This window comes from Hemiscyllium ocellatum, chromosome 30 (genome assembly GCF_020745735.1).
Source record: "Hemiscyllium ocellatum isolate sHemOce1 chromosome 30, sHemOce1.pat.X.cur, whole genome shotgun sequence".
NCBI classification, from domain to species: domain Eukaryota; kingdom Metazoa; phylum Chordata; class Chondrichthyes; order Orectolobiformes; family Hemiscylliidae; genus Hemiscyllium; species Hemiscyllium ocellatum.
Genome location: NC_083430.1, coordinates 17,141,250 through 17,161,578, shown reverse-complemented (window position 1 = coordinate 17,161,578; position 20,329 = coordinate 17,141,250). Strand labels below are relative to the sequence as shown.

General features: G+C 42.3%; 1 protein-coding gene across 1 annotated transcript; it reads left to right on the top strand.

Moving 5' to 3' along the window:
• Positions 1-9,231: 9,231 nt before the first annotated feature.
• On the top strand, positions 9,232-19,848 carry meaf6 (MYST/Esa1-associated factor 6). The gene is made up of 7 exons (XM_060847361.1): positions 9,232-9,402; positions 11,192-11,307; positions 12,558-12,645; positions 12,741-12,786; positions 13,427-13,622; positions 18,266-18,299; positions 19,007-19,848. Exons 1-7 carry the CDS (start codon positions 9,313-9,315, stop codon positions 19,013-19,015), a joined length of 579 nt encoding a protein of 192 aa, XP_060703344.1. The 5' UTR covers positions 9,232-9,312; the 3' UTR covers positions 19,016-19,848.
• Positions 19,849-20,329: the final 481 nt, after the last annotated feature.

Sequence of the window (20,329 nt, the reverse complement as noted above, 5' to 3'; positions counted from 1 at the left end):
AAGTACAAAGACATGAGTTAGTGTTGGCCATTTATCTAAACGTGTTGGCAATTCTTGTGAACTTCCCAAATGGATCATAGGATAATGGTGTAAAGAGTGTTTTTTTTTTCTTTAAGTCAGGGACAGAAAGACGAAAGAAAAATAGTAATATTTGAGAAAAGAAAAACCTGAAAGAACTGCAGATGGTGGAATCAGCAACCAAAACACAAACTGAAAAACTCAGCAGGTCCGGCAGATTCTGTGGAGAAATATCAGAGTTAACATTTCAGGTCCGTTGACCATTTTTTCAGAACTGATAGTAGCTTGGAGAATTATTTTATGCAGAAGATAGGAGACCACATTGTAAGGAGCAAATACAGTAGACAAAATTCAGTTAAGTGCAGGTGAATTGCTGCTTCACCTGGAAAGTATGGCACTTTGGATGGTGAGGAAGTAAACCGGCAGGTGTTAGGCCTTTTGCGATTGCAGGGGAAAATGCCATAGGCGTGTTGGGGAATGTTGGGAGTGAAGGAGGGGTGGAGCAGTGTGACCTGGGGGGAATGGTGTTTGCGGAAGGCTGACAAGGAGCAAGAGGGGAATGTGTGTCCTCTACATTGGGGAAACGAAGCACAGACTAGGTGACTGTTTTGCAGAACACTTACATTCTTTCTGCAAAAAGACACTGAGCTTCCATTTGCCTGTCACTTCGACACATCATTGTGTTCCCTGGCTAACACCTCTGTCTCAGGCTTGCTGCAGTGCTCTAGTGAAACTCTGCAGAAGCTGGAAGAGCTACACCTCAGTTTCCCCCTCAGAACTCTGTAGCCTTCTGTAATTAATGAGTTCAATAATTTTAGTGCTTGAGCACCTTTTCCCATGCCCTTACCCCAATTCTCATGCACCAAGCCTTGTCATCACATGTGCTGCTACAACACTACCCATTGTCAAATACAAATAGTCCCTATTAACAGCTATTCGTTCTCCATGGCTGACCTTTACCCACTCCATTGTCTGTCCAACTGTTTTTCTCTATTGGAATTCAGTCTCCAATGATAGTATCTCCCCTAGCATCTCTGAATCAGTGTTTTCGTCATGCGTTTCCAAACCTGGTCTTTGAAATCATCATGTGACATTAGCTATTACCCATCACGTGACATCATCACGTGACATTAGCTATTACCCATGTGCCCATTTATTTTGCACCAAAGTTAATTTCTTGCCTGACCTTCATCTGTATAGTACCCAATAGTTGTAGCTATGATGTCAGCTTGCATTTATGAGTCGATAGCATTGAACTTTATTGCTTCATCATTCCCTTGTTTCCATCCGCTATGCTATCCAAACCACCTTGCTGCTAAGTAACTAACAAAACCAAAATTGATCTGGTAAGCTTTCAACAAAAACTTCAGCACACAGCCCAATTTTGCCCCACTCTTAAATGCCCAATTCGATGGATCCAATCTCTGTGACCTGGTTTCAAGTACCACCTTTCCGTCCAAGGCCATATAATTCTGTCCCTGAAACATTGCCTGTCTCCATTCTACACCCCCATTGGCAGTGGTGCTCTCTGATTTCAGATGACCTCCTCATCTGCCCAACCTCTACTCCACCAAAGACTTGTCATTCATTTATTCTGTCAAAAATCTCCTGAATAATTTTTATCCCTACTTTAGCTATAATATTAAGGTGTGACGTGGAAGATAGCAATGGACTGGTCAGGTACACAGAAAAGTGGTGACTAGAATTTAACTTGGAAAATTGCAAGGTGCTTAACTTATGAAAAAAAGTGGAGTGGAAATGAATGTCCACAGATTCCTGAAGGAGGTCAAGGCATATGAAATTCTGTCCTTTATTATTTGAGGTATAGAAGACATTACAGAAACGTTATCTTGGGACCATATGTTAGTCCACAATTTGAGTACTGAATGCAGTTTTGATTACTTCATTACAGAAATAATCTGATAGGTGGGTCTGTCTGTTAAGCGTAACACACCCTCCAGTCCTAGTTATTTGATTTATTTATTGTCACATGTATTTTGTTACAAAATACAATGAAATGGGTTGTACAGGATTGCCACTCTCTGGTGCCATCTTAATACACAGAAAAATAAACCAAAACATAGAATATAATGGCAGAAAAATAAAGTTCAACTTCACGGTCCTTCTTGTCAAGTGCTGTGCCATGGGCCTGGAGCAGCAAGCCGTGGGTCCCCTTGCGGCCTTGTTGGAACAGGAGTTGCAACTCTGCATGGCTATCTCACTTCCACTGATGTTGCCACCACTATGAGTCCTTGCTGGACCTCGCCAGTACTGCTGCCACCGATGCTGCCAGGCTCTGCGTTGACCCAAACTCTACTCTACCACTGCCAAGAGTCAGCTCTCGGCCCACCTTACTGATGCAGCTGCTACCGATGTCATCGGATCTCGTAAGGGGCCCGAACAGGTTAAACAGGGAAATTAAGATAACGGGTTGGAATCTCTGGAAGGGATCAGTGGGATAGGCTAATGTGATTGAGCCAGAGAATGGGTACAGTACTGTGGGGATCTCTGAAGTACTCACCTTGGACTGAGGGTAGCAGTGTGCTGAATGTAACTCACCCTCCAGTCCTCATGCTGGTGGTGTGTTGGGTGTTCTGACAGTCATGTGTACTTTGTATAACTCACCTGGTCCTGAGGGTACAAGGGTTTGGAGCTCTGCTCTTTCATCAGGTAGCTAGTGGGGCAGGATCATAGGACACAAAATTTATAGTAAAAGATCAAAGTGTCATGCAAGTGATGTGATGTATTGAGCAAACCCAGATTACTCATGAGTTTTTAATCAATTAGAATGGATTGTAAGTTTTGATTCATAGCCATAGAGTCATAGAGATGTACAGCATGGAAACAGACCCTTCGAGTCTGGCCCGTATCCCTCCAAACCCTGCCTATTCACATACCCATCCAAATGCCTCTTAAATGTTGCAATTGTACCAGCCTCCACCACATCCTCTGGCAGCTCATTCCATACACGTACCACCCTCTGCATGAAAATGTTGCCCCATAAGTCTCTTTTATATCTTTCCCCTCTCACCCTAAACCTATTCCCTCTAGTTCTGGACTCCCTGAACCCAGGGAAAAGACTTTGCCTATTTATTCTATCCATGACCCTCATAATTTTGTAAACCTCTATAACGTCACCCCTCGGCCTCTGATGCTCCAGGGAAAACAGCCCCAGCCTGTTCAGCCTCTCTCTGTAGCTCAGATCCTCCAATCTGGCAACTTCCTTGTAAATCTTTTCTGAACCATTTCAAGTTTCACAACATCTTTCCGAGAGGAAGGAGACCAGAATTGCATGCAATATTCCAACAGTGACCTAACCAATGTCCTGTACAGCCACAACATGACCTCCCAACTCGTGTACTCAATATTCTGACCAATAAAGGAAAGCATACCAAATGTCTTCTTCACTATCCTATCTACCTGTGACTCCACTTTCAAGGAGCTATGAACCTGCACTCCAAGGTCTTTTTGTTCAGAAACACCCCTAGGACCTTACCATTAAGTGTATAAGTCCTGCTAAGATTTGCTTTCCCAAAATGCAGCACCTCGCATTTATCTGAATTAAACTCCATCTACCACTTCTCAGCCCATTGGCCCATCTGGTCCAGATCCTGTTGTAATCTGAGGTAACCCTCTTCGCTGTCCACTACACCTCCAATTTTGGTGTCAACTGCAAACTTACTAACTGTACCTCTTATGCTCGCATCCAAATCATTTATATAAATGACAAAAGGTAGAGGGCCCAGCACCGATCCTTGTGGCACTCCACTGGTCACAGGCCTCCAGTCTGAAAAACAACCCTCTACCACCACCCTCTGTCTTCTACCTTTGAGCCAGTTCTGTATCCAAATGGCTAGTTCTCCCTGCATTTCATGAGATCTAACCTTGCTAATCAGTCTCCTATGGGGAACCTTGTCGAACGCCTTACTGAAGTCCATATCGATCACATCTACTGCTCTGCCCTCATCAATCTTCTTTGTTACTTCAAAAAACTCAATCAAGTTTGTGAGATATGATTTCCCACGCACAGACATGTTGACTAGCCCGAATCAGTCCTTGCCTTTCAAAATACATGTATATCCTGTCCCTCAGGATTCCCTCCAACAATTTGCCCACCACCTAGGTCAGGCTCACCGGTCTATAGTTCCCTGGCTTGTCTTTACCACCCTTTTTAAACAGTGGCACCACATTTGCCAACCTCCAGTCTTCCAGCACCTCACCTGTGACAAATATCTCAGCAAGATGCCCAGCAATCCCTTCTCTAGCTTCCCACAGAGTTCTCGGGTACACCTGATGAGGTCTTGGGGATTTATCCACCTTTAACTGTTTCAAGACATCCAGCACTTCCTTCTCTGTAATCTGGACATTTTGCAAGATGTCACCATCTATTTCCCTACAGTCTATATCTTCCATATCCTTTTTCACAGTAAATACTGATACAAAATATTCATTTAGTATCTCACTCATTTTCTGTGGCTCCACACAAAGACTGCCTTGCTGATCTTTGAGGGGCCCTATTCTCTCCTGAGTTACCCTTTGGTACATTTGTAAAACCCCTTTGGATTCTCCTTAATTCTATTTGCCAAAGCTATCTCATGTCCATATTTTGCCCTCATGATTTCCCTCTTAAGTATACTCCTACTTCCTTTATACTCTTCTAAGGATTCACTCGATCTATCCTGTCTGTACCTGACATACGCTTCTTTCTTTTTCTTAACCAAACCCTCAATTTCTTTAGTCATCCAGAATTCCCTATACCTACCAGCCTTCCCTTTCACCCTGACAGGAATATACTTTCTCTGGATTCTTGTTATCTCATTTCTGAAGGCTTCCCATTTTCCAGCCGTCCCTTTACCTGCGAACATCTGCCTCCAATCAGCTTTTGAAAGTTCTTGCTTAATACCATCAAAATTGGCCTTTCTCCAATTTAGAACTCCACCTTTTAGATCTGGTCTATCCTTTTCCATCACTATTTTAAAACGAATAGAATTATGGTTGCTGGCCCCAAAGTTCTCGCCCACTGACACCTCAGTCACTGCCCTGCCTTATTTCCCAAGAGTAGGTCACGTTTTGCACCTTCTCTAGTAGGTACATCCACATACTAAATCAGAAAATTGTCTTGCACACACTTAAGAAATTCCTCTCCATCTAAACCTTTAACATTATGGCAGTCCCAGTCGATGTTTGGAAAGTTAAAATCCCCTACAATAAGTACCCTATTTTCTTACAGATAGCTGAGATTTCCTTACAAGTTTGTTTTTCAATTTCCCTCTGACTATTGGGGGGATCTATAATACAATTCCAATAAGGTGATCATCCCTTTCTTATTTCCCAGTTCCACCCAAATAACTTCCCTGGATGTATTTCCAGGAATATCCTCCCTTTGCACAGCTGTAATGCTATCCCTTATCAAAAATGCCACTCCCCCTCCTCTTTTGCCTCCCTTTCTATCCTTCCTGTAGCATTTGTATTCTGGAATATTCAGCTGCCAGTCCTGCCCATCCCTGAGCCATGTTTCTGTAATTGCTATGATATCCCAGTCCCATGTTCCTAAGCATGCCCTGAGTTCATCTGCCTTCCCTGTTAGGTCCCTTGCATTGAAGTAAATGCAGTTTAATTTATTAGTCCTACCTTGTCCCTGCTTGCCCTGACTGTTTGACTCACTTCTGTTCTCAGCTGTACCCATCTCAGATTGATCTCTTTCCTCACTGTCTCCCTGAGTCCCCCCCCCCCACCGCCCACAACCTTACTAGTTTAAATCCTCCCAAGCAGTTCATTAAAATGTAAATCTCAACTTCTTTCAAGTCACATTTCTGAGGTAATTTAAGGTTTTAATAAAAAAGTGATATATCAGCTTAGACAATGCATTAAAGTTAAAAACAAAGACTGCAGATGCTGGAAACTAGATTCTGGATCAGTGGTGCTGGAAGAGCACAGCAGTTCAGGCAGCATCCAACGAGCAGCAAAATCATGGATGCTGCCTGAACTGCTGTGCTCTTCCAGCACTACTGATCCAGGATGCATTAAAGGTGTTAGGTTACAGCCTATCTGTATTCCAACCTTGAGCCAGACCATTTCTATTTCCAAAGTAGGCGTTCATTAAATGTCACATGGACTGACTGCCTCCACAATGTGTGCATTTTGAACAAAATAGCATGTATCTGCAAATAAAAGCCTGCAAATGCAAATTCACCCCATAGAATTGAAGTGGGAGATGACACAGGGCTGGGTGACACTAGGCACACAGACACATAAGATGGTCGCTGGACCAAAATATGGAGAGAAAACAAAATATGGAAAGAAACAGCAGAACAAACACACACACTGCCTGGGGCATCAGAATGTCAGTATAATGTATTCACAACCTAGTTGATTAGTTTAAGGCAGGTGGGGGAGAGAATACACATGAGTAGCGTACACTGCCCGCCGAAGTGTCAGGGACCAGCCAACACCTTTGACAGAAATGCTAACAGCTCGGTACAGACTCAATACAGAGTGCTAATAGCCAGGGCTACAGTAAAATTAACAAAGGCTGCGCTGGAACTGACAATGACTGCACCAAAACAATCAATGATTCTGCAATGTTTACCATGAACAAACCATGTTAGAAAGACAACAATCTCATCACAAAATGCATAAAAGTATGTTGACATGTGCTCTGGGTTGAGAGAAGAATCGCAGCTGACCACTGTGCTGTTGGTGTCTTTCTCTCCATGGAGCTCCGGTATTTCCTTGTACAATAAACTCTGTCGTTTACCCCTGACTCTGACACCGAGGCTGTTGATTTTCCCCACAATAGACTTACATGTGTGTGCATGCATGTGAGGGAGAATGTGTGTATGTGTGTAGAAGAGAGGGAGAGTCTGTGTGTGCGTGAGTGTAACAGAGTATATGCCTAAAAGGAGTGCACACACTCAAACTCTCTCACTCTCTCTCACACACACACACAGAATAAGTCTATGGGGTAAATTTGTATTTGCAAATACATTCTATTTTGTTCAAAACACACAATCCTGTGGGCAGTCAATCCATGTGACATTTTATAAATTCCTACTTTGGAAGAAGAACTGGTCTGACTCAAGGTTGGAATACAGACAAACTCTGACCTCACACCCTTAATGCATTGTCTGAGCTGAGAAGTCACCCTCTTTTTTAAAAACCTTTAAATTGGGATTGTGACTTGAAAGAAATTATAGGGTTTACATATTAATGAATCGAAACTTGCAACCCATTCAAAGTGATTAAAGACTTAACAGCAATCTAAGTTTGTTGAATAATCGCATCACTTGTATTACAATAAATTCTGTGTCCTCTGATCCTGCCCCACTAGTTAGCTGAAGGCGCATCACTCCGAAATCTTGTACTTTCAATTAAACTTATTGGACTATAACCTGGTGTTGTGTGATTTGTAACTTTGTCCACTCCAGTCCAACCCCGGCACCTCCACATCCTGAGGGTGGCAGTGTATTTGGCTAAAGTTAAAAATCACAGAACATCAGGTTATAGTCCAACAGGTTTATGTGGAAACACTAGCTTTTGGAGCGCTGCTCCTTCATCAGATGGTTGTAGAGTATAAGTGTATTTGACTTAAATCAACCATCAATCCTGACAGGGGCAGCATGTTTGGTGTAATTCACCCTCCAGTCCTGAGGGTGACACTGTGTTCAGTGTCATTCACCCTCCAGTCCTGAGGGTGACACTGTGTTCAGTGTCATTCACCCTCCAGTCCTGAGGGTGACGCTGTGTTCAGTGTCATTCACCCTCCAGTCCTGAGGGTGACGCTGTGTTCAGTGTAATTCACCCTCCAGTCCTGAGGGTGACGCTGTGTTCAGTGTCATTCACCCTCCAGTCCTGAGGGTGACGCTGTGTTCAGTGTAATTCACCCTCCAGTCCTGAGGGCGGCGGTGTGTTGGATGTAATTTCCCCTCCAGTCTTGAGGGCAGCAATGTGTTCAGTGTAATTTATCCTTCAGTCTGGGGGGGGGTGGTGTGGTGCTCAGCGTAATTCACCCTCCAGTCCTGAGGGTGACGCTGTGTTCAGTGTAATTCACCCTCCAGTCCTGAGGGTGACACTGTGTTCAGTGTCATTCACCCTCCAGTCCTGAGGGTGACGCTGTGTTCAATGTAATTCACCCTCAGACCTGAGGGAGTCTGTGTGTTCTGTGTAATTCACCCTCCAGTCCTGAGGGCGGCGGTATGTTCAGTGTAATTCATCCTCCATTCCTGAGGGCGGCGGTGTGTTCTGTGTAATTCACCCTCCAGTCCTGAGGGCAGAGGCGTGGTCAGTGTCATTCACGCTCCAGTCCTGTGGACGGCGGTGTGTTCAGTGTAATTCACCCTCCGGTCCTGATGGTGGCGGTGTGTTCAGTGTAATTCACCCTCCGGTCCTGATGGTGGCGGTGTGTTCAGTGTAATTCACCCTCCGGTCCTGATGGTGGCGGTGTGTTCAGTGTAATTCACCCTCCGGTCCTGAGGGTGGCGGTGTGTTCAGTGTCGTTCAACCTCCGGTCCTGAGAGCGGCAGCGTTCAATGTAATTCACCCTCCAGTCCTGAGGCGGCGGTGTGTTGGATGTAATTTACCCTCCAGTCCTGAGGCGGCGGTGTGTTGGATGTAATTTACCCTCCAGTCCTGAGGGTGGCGGTATGTTGGATGTAATTCACCATCGAGTCCTCAGGGCGGCAGTGTGTTCAGTGTAATTCACCCTCCAGTCCTGATGGTGGCGGTGAGTTCGGTGTAATTCACCCTCCAGTCCCGATGGCGACGGTGTGTTCAGTGTAATTCACCCTCCAGTCCTGATGGTGGCGGTGAGTTCGGTGTAATTCACCCTCCAGTCCCGATGGCGACGGTGTGTTCAGTGTAATTCACCCTCCAGTCCTGAGGGTGGCGGTGTGTTCGGTGTAATTCACCCTCCAGTCCCGATGGCGACGGTGTGTTCAGTGTAATTCACCCTCCAGTCCTGAGGGTGGCGGTGTGTTCAGTGTAATTCACTCTCCAGTCCTGAGGGTGGCGGTGTGTTCAGTGTAATTCACTCTCCAGTCCTGAGGGTGGCGGTGTGTTCAGTGTAATTCACTCTCCAGTCCTGAGGGTGGCGGTGTGTTCAGTGTAATTCACCCTCCAGTCCTGATGGTGGCGGTGTGTTCGGTGTAATTCACGCTCAGTCCTGAAGGTGCCGCTCTCGCCCGGACAGCGCCCCCTGATGGTCGGAGGTCCGCACTGCGCCCTCCTGCCGGCCGCGGCCTGAAGAAGGGGTTTTATTCTCCGTCTCTCGGGCGCTCCTCGCTCGCCAGCTCCGACATGGCGATGCACAACAAGGCGCAGGCCCCACAGATTCCGGACACCCGGCGGGAATTGGCCGAGCTGGTCAAGAGGAAGCAGGAGCTGGCGGTAGGTTAAGTCTCGGATCGGGCGGGAAGCGGAGGCTGCGCTCGGGGCCGGGGAGGGCTCACGCAGGAAAGTCCGGGGAGAGCCTGGGCCTGGGGAGGGAGCAGAGGGCCAGGTCAGCGCCCGGAGGGTGGGGGGCGGGTTTGGGACTGAGCAAGTTGTCCTGAGCCTGGTGGGGGTGGGGGGTAGGGGGTGGGGGTGGCCATTGAGTCTGTCCTCCCCCCTGGGGGTGGGGGTTTGGGAGCTGGCTGCCTGCCCTGTGCACTCTCTGGGGTACTCCCCTCCCCTCCCCTCCCCTCCCCTCCCCTCCCCTCCCCCGGATGGTCCTGTGTAACATTGGAGCGGGTCTGTGCAGTTGGTGTCCCTCCTGTCAGACAGGCTCACCCTGTTGTTATGGTCATTACAGAATGTGTGCTGGCTCCCAGCCTTGTCAACACAAGGGAAGCACCACTCTCTCCACTCGGGGCTGAACACTGAGCTCTGTCTTTGTCGGCCAGAGTGGGAACTCCAGTGTCCTCCTCCAGTGGGGGTGGGCAGCTGGAGTATTGGGATTGCAGCCTCTGAAACCCTGATGCTGTGTGACACGTGTGTGTCCCAAGTTTGGTTAATCTGCACCTTTTAACAAAGGTTTCTTTTCTTTGCAACAACTTTTACTCTCCATGGGTCTGTGCAGCCCCTGCTGCAGGTTTGCCATGACTGCCATAACTGGTGATGTGTGCGAGTGGTGGGTTTGTAACAGTACCGGGTTGAGACAAGAGGTAAAGCTGTAAATACTTGGTATGAATTGTGATTAATAAATGTTGAACGAGAGAGACAAGAGACAGGATTGTGACAATTTGGGCAATGTGAGGCTCCTGTTGTACTTGTAGAATATGGCATTTGAGTATTTGTTCATTGACCATATTCACTCATGTGAAGTAGTTGAACTTCCTCTGGCATTACATCCAGAACCATGGGGTTTGATTCATTGCATTGATCGCTGCGGCTACCTACCTTTTGGCCTTACCCAGGAGACCTCTTGGCCTCTGGTGATGCAGACCGCCTCTCTTGTTTTCCACCTCCTCATCCAGAATGTCCTGTGCAGCATCTGAAAATCACAAAGCCTTCTTTCTCCTCTCTTGTACCATTTCTCCCTTTTTACCAGGTCAGAAGCTCTTCACCTATGACTCTCAGCATTTGTTGCAACCCCAGCACAAGCATTGTGCATGCTTCCCGCTGACTGTCTGCTCATGCATTCAACTAGTGTACAAAGTGATTAGTGATACGTAGGGAAAAATGCAAGTAAACAAAGCACAAAGTTTAAATTAAACCTTAATATTACAGATGCTGCAAATCTGAAATAAACACAGAAAATGCTTGAGAAACTCAACAGGTCTGGCAGTATGTGTGGAGAGAGAAACAGAGTTAAAGTTTTGAGTCTGGTGTGACTTATTCTTTCTAAAGGAGCATCCTCTTGTACTGTGGTATTCTGTTTCTCCAAAGATATTGCTAGACTTGTTGAGTTTCTCCAGCATTTTCTTTACAACACAAAGTTTATAAATGCATTGCAAATGACAAATACTGACTAATTGCACATGACAATCCCTATGTCTGTTTTGGGAACTAACCAGTTTAGCTCCAAATGATGTGTATCCTGACAAAAAGTATTTATTCTTTGTCGTTGTTCTATAAATTTATTCTTTGTAAAACCATTTTCCATGATTATTTGAAATACGCTGGTTGGAATACTTCACAGCAGACCATTTTACTTCCCCAGCTGTTTGATGAATATTTTTGTAACTGCTTTTCGCAGGAGACCTTGGCAAATCTGGAACGTCAGATCTATGCTTTCGAAGGAAGTTATTTGGAAGATACACAGATGTATGGGAATATCATTCGTGGATGGGATCGGTACTTGACCAATCAGAAGTATGTGTATCGATTTTGTGCATAGGCTGAGTCATTTTGACAGGTCCACCACCACTTAGTCAAATGTGCCAAAGCTTCAAATTCAAGCTTGCATAAGCTCACAGGCGACCTAGTATCATTTTTAAGTCTGCTTTTTGAAGTGTTACGAATATAATGCTAAACGTCTGGAATGGTCATTTTGCTTATATAATATTTTTCAAACAAATGAAAAAATTTATGTTCAAGTTTAATTTTTTACTTGGCCAACTGTTGCACAGTGAACTTTCAGAAGTCTCAAACGTGAAGCAGGCAGTTCTGTACATTAAAAAAAACAAAATGAATTCATAAATGTTTCCAATAACCAGTTACCAAACATGTTCCTAAGGACGTAACTGAGTTGTGATGGTGTTTGGATCAGTCTCTGATCCTTATCATGTTAACTTCCCTCAAGCTGGTTGAGTGCTTGGGACCACTAAGTTGGCTTTGTCAACTCTGACTGAAGGCCTGGGAGTGGGAGTTCTGTTGTTTACCACCGTGCCCTGACTGTTTGTGTAGGTGTTCATTGTAGACAAAACTAGGATCAGTTGATTTTTCCACAGCTTAACAACTGACAGGCACTGACAACCGAGCTGGCAGTCAAAGAATGACTATCGAGGGCACTGAGGGATAGAATTGTACCCAAACAATATTCAGCACCTTCATGAGAAGTTTGAAAATCGCTGCAGGAAAATCTTAGTTCCTTCTCAGGGCAGTGCCTGTATCATGACTGAAAGTTACACACTTCGAAGGTTACTGATGCTAATTAGAGAGATGGTGTGAATCTAAATTTTTGAGAATGTTGGTCATAAAGTAATGGTAGCGTTGTGCTCTGAATGCAGGACATTTTATAAGAAATAGTTTGGAGTACCAGTATGCTTCATTTCAACATTTCGGGGAGTGTTTTGACTTGGCTTTATGGTTTGACTTGGAATAAATATATTTGTAATTGGCAAAATCAATATTTTGTTCTCCCCGTATTTTCTTTAACTTATTTCATTCTGTGGAATCTATACTAGACAAAAGTGGACACCTTACTCCTGAAGGCCTGCCAATGCAAATAGTTACACAGTTGATGGAGGGGAACTCTTTCACATATCTCTTCCCTGTTAGGAGACTCCTGGCTGGTTAAGGGAGCGATGATCATAGTATCAATACAAAGGAAGTTTATATACTTAACTTTTAAATGGTAAATTCCTTGGTATTAAATGGTAACCTGCCTGGTTATGTTTCAGAAACACTAACAGTAAAAATGATCGAAGGAATAGGAAATTTAAAGAAGCAGAACGTCTCTTTAGCAAGTCATCCGTTACTTCAGTAGCAGTGAGTAAAATAAACTTGTACTTGATCATAAAATACATAATATTTGCAAATGCAAATATATAATATATTTAACAGTGATTTCACATCTGTTACAGGCAGTGAGTGCTTTAACTGGTGTCCAGGACCAAATGGTGGAAAAGCGTAAGTTTTAGAAATAAGTCCCCTTTCGTGTTGAGTATAATACATACTTTTCCACTTGAAATTTGACTGAAAGTAGGTGTTGCCCAAGGGTTTTCTGCTATAAAGCATATGATTGAGGAGGGGGGAGTAGGTTATGGGCTGGTTCCAGAAGAAGAGAAATGCTTTGATTAATGTTCTGTTGAATTAGTTCCACCATTTAATGCATTAAACGGAACACATCTTTGACACCCTCAGATTTATTTATTTTATTATTTGCTATTTTAAATACTTTGTCAGTGAAATCAAAGCTATTGCAATAAAATTGGGAACAATAAGAATATAAAATAAGGTTAAAAACTTTGCCATGTCTACACAATGCCAATAGTATAGTTCATTCAACATGTTTCACAAAATGTTGGTATGGATTATTTTACACATGGAAGTAAGTTGGAAAGTGTATGGATATATATATACCATATACTTATGGATGCTTTAAAAACAGAAGCATCTCAGCAACAATTTTTAACTGGAATAATTAAAGAGCAGTATGCAATTGACTTTGCTTTTCTTACTTGATGCCGGGGTGATTTGGGAATTGCACTGGTTTAAGCAAATCTGTTTTTTTTCAAATTTGCATTTTGTGTGTAAATCACGTGATTAGGTGAACCGGGTAGTGGGACAGAAAGTGACAATTCTCCAGACTTCCAGAATCAGGAGAACGAACCCAACCAGGAGGACACTGAGGAACTGGATGGGTCACATCTGCAAGGAGTGAAGCCTCAGAAAGCAGCCTCCTCCACATCATCCAGCAGCCACCACGGGAGTCACAAGAAAAGGAAAAACAAAAACCGACACAGGTAATTTGTGCAACAGTAGTTCATGAGATTGCAAGATGAGTGGGGCAAGAGTGGAGGAGGCTTGTTTGGCTTGGTCCTTACAAAGCTTCTTGATTGCAATCATGAAAGTAGAAGAACCACCTTTTAGTAAGAGTACGCATTTGAGTTAAATATGGCTTGACGTTGTTATACAAGGAACTTTTTTTTGGCATATGCTTCATTGTTTCCATGTAGTAACTTGTCGAGAAAGAAAAAACATTGTGTTCAAGAAATTATAACTGTTAAGGTTAAAAATGACATTTATGAATATATTTATTTCTCCATTTAGTTCATCAAATCGCCAGTGTTTCTCACCTTATTTTTGTTTAAAATATAATGTTCCAAATAGCTTGAGACACTGAACTGGTATGTTAACCTTTGTTACTTTCTCTCTTCTTCTATGCTGCCATCCAGCCCATCTGGCATGTTTGATTATGACTTTGAGTAAGTTTGCTTTCTATCAGTATATGTGCTGTGTTTTTCCCAGTATTCCCTTGTACTGTGAAATGTAGATTGTAGACATTTTTGGAAATACTTACTACCTTTTGCCACTAGCTGCTGTAAGTTTGGATATTTACCAGTGTTATGTTAGGGCCATGTAACTGGAATGTTTATGAAATGTTCTCAATAGTAGTCACAGTACGACAACGCTTGTTACATTTTATATTAAATCTAGTTTCCAGGCAGAAGATATTGTTGGTAGTGGTTTCTTCCAGTGCATAGAGTATCTGACCAAGCAAAGTACAGTCATCAGTGTAACTTCAGCTACGCTGGCTCTCATACACACAGCTATTCCGTCTCTCATCAGTAATGGAAAATGAGTACTGCAACAATCCATGGATTTGTAATAAATCTACAGTTATGAATTTCTGTCACAAGACACCCTCAGTATGTTAAGTGTAAAGATGGAAAACAGAGGACCATGTTGTAAATTTACAAAGCAGAATAGGACTTCAGAAATTGAAAATTCTCTCCAGGTTCTCAACAAACCCTACAGTCTCCTCTATTGTTTGAAGTACTTAATCTGAGGGGTTTGCACCATTATCACCATTTGAACCAAATTTAGCAAAAACTAATGAAGTGGAAATTTTCTTTCTCCATTGACAGTAAGTGAAATGTAATCATGTTGACCCATTTCTTGATGGATATCTGTTCACAGTCCATGATTTGGCTGAAAATTAACTTGCACTTAAAGGTAAAATGGCCTTTAAAGAATGTATAGAATTACAGAATTGTTTCGGAGCCATTGCGTCTGCACCTGCTGTCCTAATGCACATTATGGCTCAGTGCTGTTTTCCTGCCTTAGTTTCGTAGCCCTGCACTTTTCTTTGTATTCACATAAGCATCCCATGCAGTCTTCAATGTCTCAATTGAACCTGCCTCCACCACACATCCAGAGAGTACATTCCAAATTCAGACTAGGCACTGTTTGGAAAAGATTTTTCTTGCAGCGCGTTTGCTTCTTCTGTGTTTTTCTTTAAATCTGTGCTTTCTCATTTGCAATCCCTTTGTGAGTGGGATTGGTTTCATGATATCTACTGTCCTTAACACTCATGGTTTTGAAAACACCTATCACATCTCCTTTTAGCTGCTCTCTGATCTTTCCTCATAACATTGCTTATGTACGTTCGCATCAAGGTCTGTCTGCTCCTGCACACCATTTAGTATAGAACACAATTTTTATACTGTCTGTCCATACTCTTTTTACCAAAATGTATTATTGCTCGCAATTCTGTATTGAGCTTCGAGTGCCACCTATTTGTCCAGTTCACCAACTTGTCAATGTCCTTTTGAAGCATAAAATTATCCCCCACAGTTTACAAATGTTCCAAGTTTTGGATCATCCCCAACAGACCATGGGCTAGATTGGTAATGTTTCTTGGGAAAAGTGATGGGTCGCACACTTATCCCTGGAGGAGCATGATTTCAAACCTTTTTCCAGCCCAAAAAGTATTCATTACACGTTGCAATTTGTCTCTTATCACTCAGTCACTTTTCCATCCAACGTGCTATTGTTCCTTTTATTTCATAAACTCGATTGTTACAGGTCAATGGTGTAGCATTTCATCAGATACCTTTTGGAAGTCTCCCTACACCACATCAACAGCAGTATCCTCACTCATTCTCTGTTACCTCTACAAAAACTACAGCAATTTATTTAAACTTTGATTTTTGCTTCTTAAATCCATGGTGCTTCTCCATTATTCACAAGTGCTTACCTATGTAACCATTAATTTTACTCCAAAATAGTGGTGGTGGGAAAACCTCAGGAAACAAAGCTAAATTGATTGCTTTATAATTTCTGAGCTTATTCTTTAAAAAAAAACTTTCTTAAGCAGGATTGTAATGTTTGGAATTCTTTAGGCATCTGGCACCACTCTTGAGTCCAAAGACTGAAGAAATATAATAGTGCCTTCACAGTTTCCACTCTCACTTCCTTTTGTATTCTTGGAAACATCTCATCTGGTCTCAGTGTCTTATCAACTTTAATTACAGACCATTCAGTGCCAACTCCATATCAGGTTTGAACTCTTCTAGTGACTAAATATCCTCCTCTGTCACCATAGCCTGGGTAGCATTGTTTTCTCAGTAAAGGCAGATGCAAGATATTCATTTAATTGCTTAGCCATGTCCCTGTTTCCATATGGAAATCCCATGTTGTCCATAATAATCCCTTTTACTTTTATGTGCCTGCAGAACCCTTTCAGATTTCCTTTGTTAGGTGTCTGGATTTGTTTGCCCTATCTGTCCCTTTTGAGGGAATTTCCTTGAATGTACCTGATCTGTTTTGTCCTTGAAGGTAGTCCATTGTTCACTTGGATTTCCCTGCCAGCCTTTGGCTCCAGTTTATCTGGCCCAGATCTGTTGTTGCCCAGTTGAAGTCACCTCTCCCCCAGTTAATTATTATTCTTCTGGTTTGTTCACTGTTCTTTTCTACCAGGATCTTAACTTTTATGAAATTGCAATCACTGTTCCTAATGATGTTCTGCCACTGACACTTGATTTACTTGGCTCACCTCAACCAGATCAACCAGCGCCTCCTTTCTTGTTGAATTGTGTACATATTGCTGTAGAAAAGTCTCCTGAATGCAATCTGGGAATGCTTGCCCTCCCTGCTATTTACACCACCATTTTCAGTTTGCTTTTGAAATCAACCATTATACCCATACTTTGCTCTCTGTAATTTCCCATACTTTACATTCTGTAATTTCCTTTCAGATTTGTTCCTCCACATTCTTCAAACCATTTGGTGTTCTATCAACTACACAAATAGTTGTAATTACACCTTTTATGTTGTTCAGTTCTAGCCATTGGGTGATTCTCTTCCCATCATAAATATTTTTTATTTATTCACGGGATGAGGGCATTGCTTGCTAGGCAGCATTTATTACCCACCCTGACCACATTGCTGTAGGTCTGGAGTTGCATGTAGGCCAGACCAGGTAAGGATGACAGTTTCCTTCCCTAATGGACACGAGTGAACCAGATGTTTTTTTCTGACAATTGACAATGGTCATCATTAGGTTCTAATTCCAGATATTTATTGAATTCTGCCATCTGCTGTGACGGGATTTGAACCCCTGTCCCCAGAACGTTATCTGGGTTAATAGTCCAGCAACAGTACCATTAGGCCATCACCTCCCCTAATGATATCACCCCTTTCCTCCTTATCTTTCCCTGCTTCCTGATGTTAAGTTTTTTTCCTGTCGTATAAGTTGTAAGAAGGAGAGCAACTCTTTTATCAAACCCAGAGGAGTACTTAGGCTTGTTAGTTGGTCCAGGCATGATAACATTTTCTCTTAATATTTATGACATCCAACATGAATATGGAAAACAGCCACTTTGAAATGTTTTTCAGCATCAGTTTCTAAAAGGATCCTTTTAGTATTGGTAAGTATGGGGGTAGTTTTAGTACAGGGGAGTATGGGGGTAGTTTTAGTACAGGGGTGTATGGGGGTAGTTTTAGTGGAGGGGAGTATGGGGTGGTTTTAGTGGAGGGGAGTGTGGGGGTAGTTTTAGTGGAGGGGAGTGTGGGGGTAGTTTTAGTGGAGGGGAGTGTGGGGGTAGTTTTAGTGGAGGGGAGTGTGGGGGTAGTTTTAGTGGAGGGGAGTGTGGGGGTAGTTTTAGTGGCGGGGAGTATGGGGGTAGTTTTAGTGGCGGGGAGTATGGGGGTAGTTTTAGTGGCGGGGAGTATGGGGGTAGTTTTAGTGGCGGGGAGTATGGGGGTAGTTTTAGTGGAGGGGAGTATGGGGGTAGTTTTAGTGGAGGGGTGTATGGGGGTAGTTTTAGTGGAGGGGAGTTTTTGCTCTTTGTGGGATTGCTGGAATTTATTGCCCATGTTGAATTGTCCTGAAGAAAGTGGCCTTGAGTCGCCTTCTGAATATGTTGCTGTTTATGTGCTGTAGATGTTCCTAAAGTACCATTAGTTTGGGAAGTAAAGCAACCAGTTGCAGAAAGCTGACTACTTGACGCCCATTTACATAGACAAGGCCGGTAAATAAACACCTGAAGCTAAAGGGATTTGTTGATATGTGCTCCTGTTGTATATCAATAAATGGTAAGTGTTGTAACTTTAAAGGAGATGGCGCTGCTTTCTAAAGTTTAATGCTTCTGTTTAATTACAGGATTGATATCAAGTTGAATAAAAAACCAAGAACTGTGAGTATAACTTATACTTTATTGCTGTACGCCTTACAATATTGTAAAATTACAGTGGAATTAGTGAAGCTGGTGCAGATGTTGAAGCATAATAATTGATTGTTATGGTGGTAATTTAAGATGAGGCGCTAATCCAAAATGCTCCTGTGGTGGAGGGACCAGGCATTTTGATATGTTAGGCAGAAAAATTTCTTTGATACGGAACACTTCTTTGCGACAGGTTTCTATGGCCAGCAGAGAGAGCTCTGTGTTCTGTGGCGTTGATGAGTTGAAGACCTCTCTCTCTGGATGGGAAGAGTAATGTTGAAATTCAGTGTGTTGTCCTTTGTCTGAACTGCATTAGAGAAAGTATTGAATGCTGTTCTGCGCATGTTGTTAAAATATGTTAGTATAATAAATTTTATACCAAGCTGTATATTGCAGGTGAATAAAATGTAAGTAGGATCTGGATAGAGACTAGATTCAGACTAGATTGAGTAAGATAAAGTATCTAATTATAAAATTAATTGTAAGATTAGTGATATAACCAATATATAGACTGTTCTACATTCAAATTTGAATTTCAATGTTTTTGTCAATGCTTCAGTGTAAAATTGTTTGGACCTTAATTCCTTGCTTATTTATTTGGTCTAAACTTAAGTGCCTTGTTGCAACACCTGGACAATACTTTGATCTTTGATTTAATTTTACTTTTATTATTTACAAAGGATTATTGAAGAATCTTTTGACCGTTGCAGTTGTCATGATCCGGGTTTGAAGAACATGGACATACAGCAGCATTGAAAGCATTTTGCTCCAGAAGTTCGCAGTCATTTTTTTTATAAGAACCAATACAACAACAAAGCAGCTGTGCTTGATCCTGATGTTTGAGGCCACCTTGCATCTTCACATGCTGCATTTGATCTGTGTTCAACTGAATGTTGCTATATGGTTAAAGTCCAATAGTTATTTGTACAAGTACAGCACGCACTGGGTTTTATAGTCAATTTAAACTGTCATGGGGATGGGGGGGTGGTATTAATTGGTCACTTTTAAGACTGTTGTGACTCACTCTGACCATTTGATCTTACCAGTGGCATTACATGAGATTATATTCTATATAAAATGTGAAGTGTTTTTGATTTGGTATGATTCAGTTTTAAATCTCTTGTTGGAAGTTCCTAAAATGCTAGTGATGTCATCACTATTTCAGTTTTTGAGTACGATTGGCAGGTTTTTTTCCTTTTTAACTTGTCTTGAACTTCATTTAAAGTGTATTTTTTCTGTGCTGGATTGTGTCTTAACTGATCTGATATGCAGGCAGATGCACTTGTTTGGTATAAAAACCTCGTGCACCTCCGAGAGAAAGTGACAGAGAAAATATCAAAAGGCTTTCATCTCCAGGTATTTCTAAATGGACTCAATGGAGTTAGTTTTAATGGCAACATGTGGTTTTATTTTTTGAACCCATTATATTTTGTTGTGCTTTCAATATTGTATGTATAAATACTACCTTTTAATTTGTACAATTATGACTTTTTGTTTTTTTGGACAAATGGCTTTATTTTTTTTTAAGAGGAAAAAATGGGTTTGTGACCATTTTGTATTAAAAAAAAGTTAAATATAATTAGTTGTTTGTAGAATTATTGCACACCAACTTGTAAACAAAAACACTAACATGATCTCTGCCTGAGGTACATATAACGTTTATAACAATGTGAAATCCCATACTTTAGCAGGACTGAAGTTTCACTAGTTTACCTAATCTAAAAGTTCAGTCTATCTAACCTTGTGTGCTCTCTAGAACTAGTCGGCCTTTGCACAATGTCTGCATCCTAACTACTTGAATTTGGAGGTCAGGCATTTCATTCAGAGTGGAGAATGGAACTTGAGTAGTGATTTAGTGAGTAGGAAAGAAGCTCAGGGTTTTTAACTGAAACTTTAAATCAAAGTTTTATCTGGCTAATTGGCTAAGCCAAAACAGCTTGTGATAATTTGTCTCATTTCTGTTTGTTCAACATTGTCATTACATTGTCTGCTGGGTTTTGCGT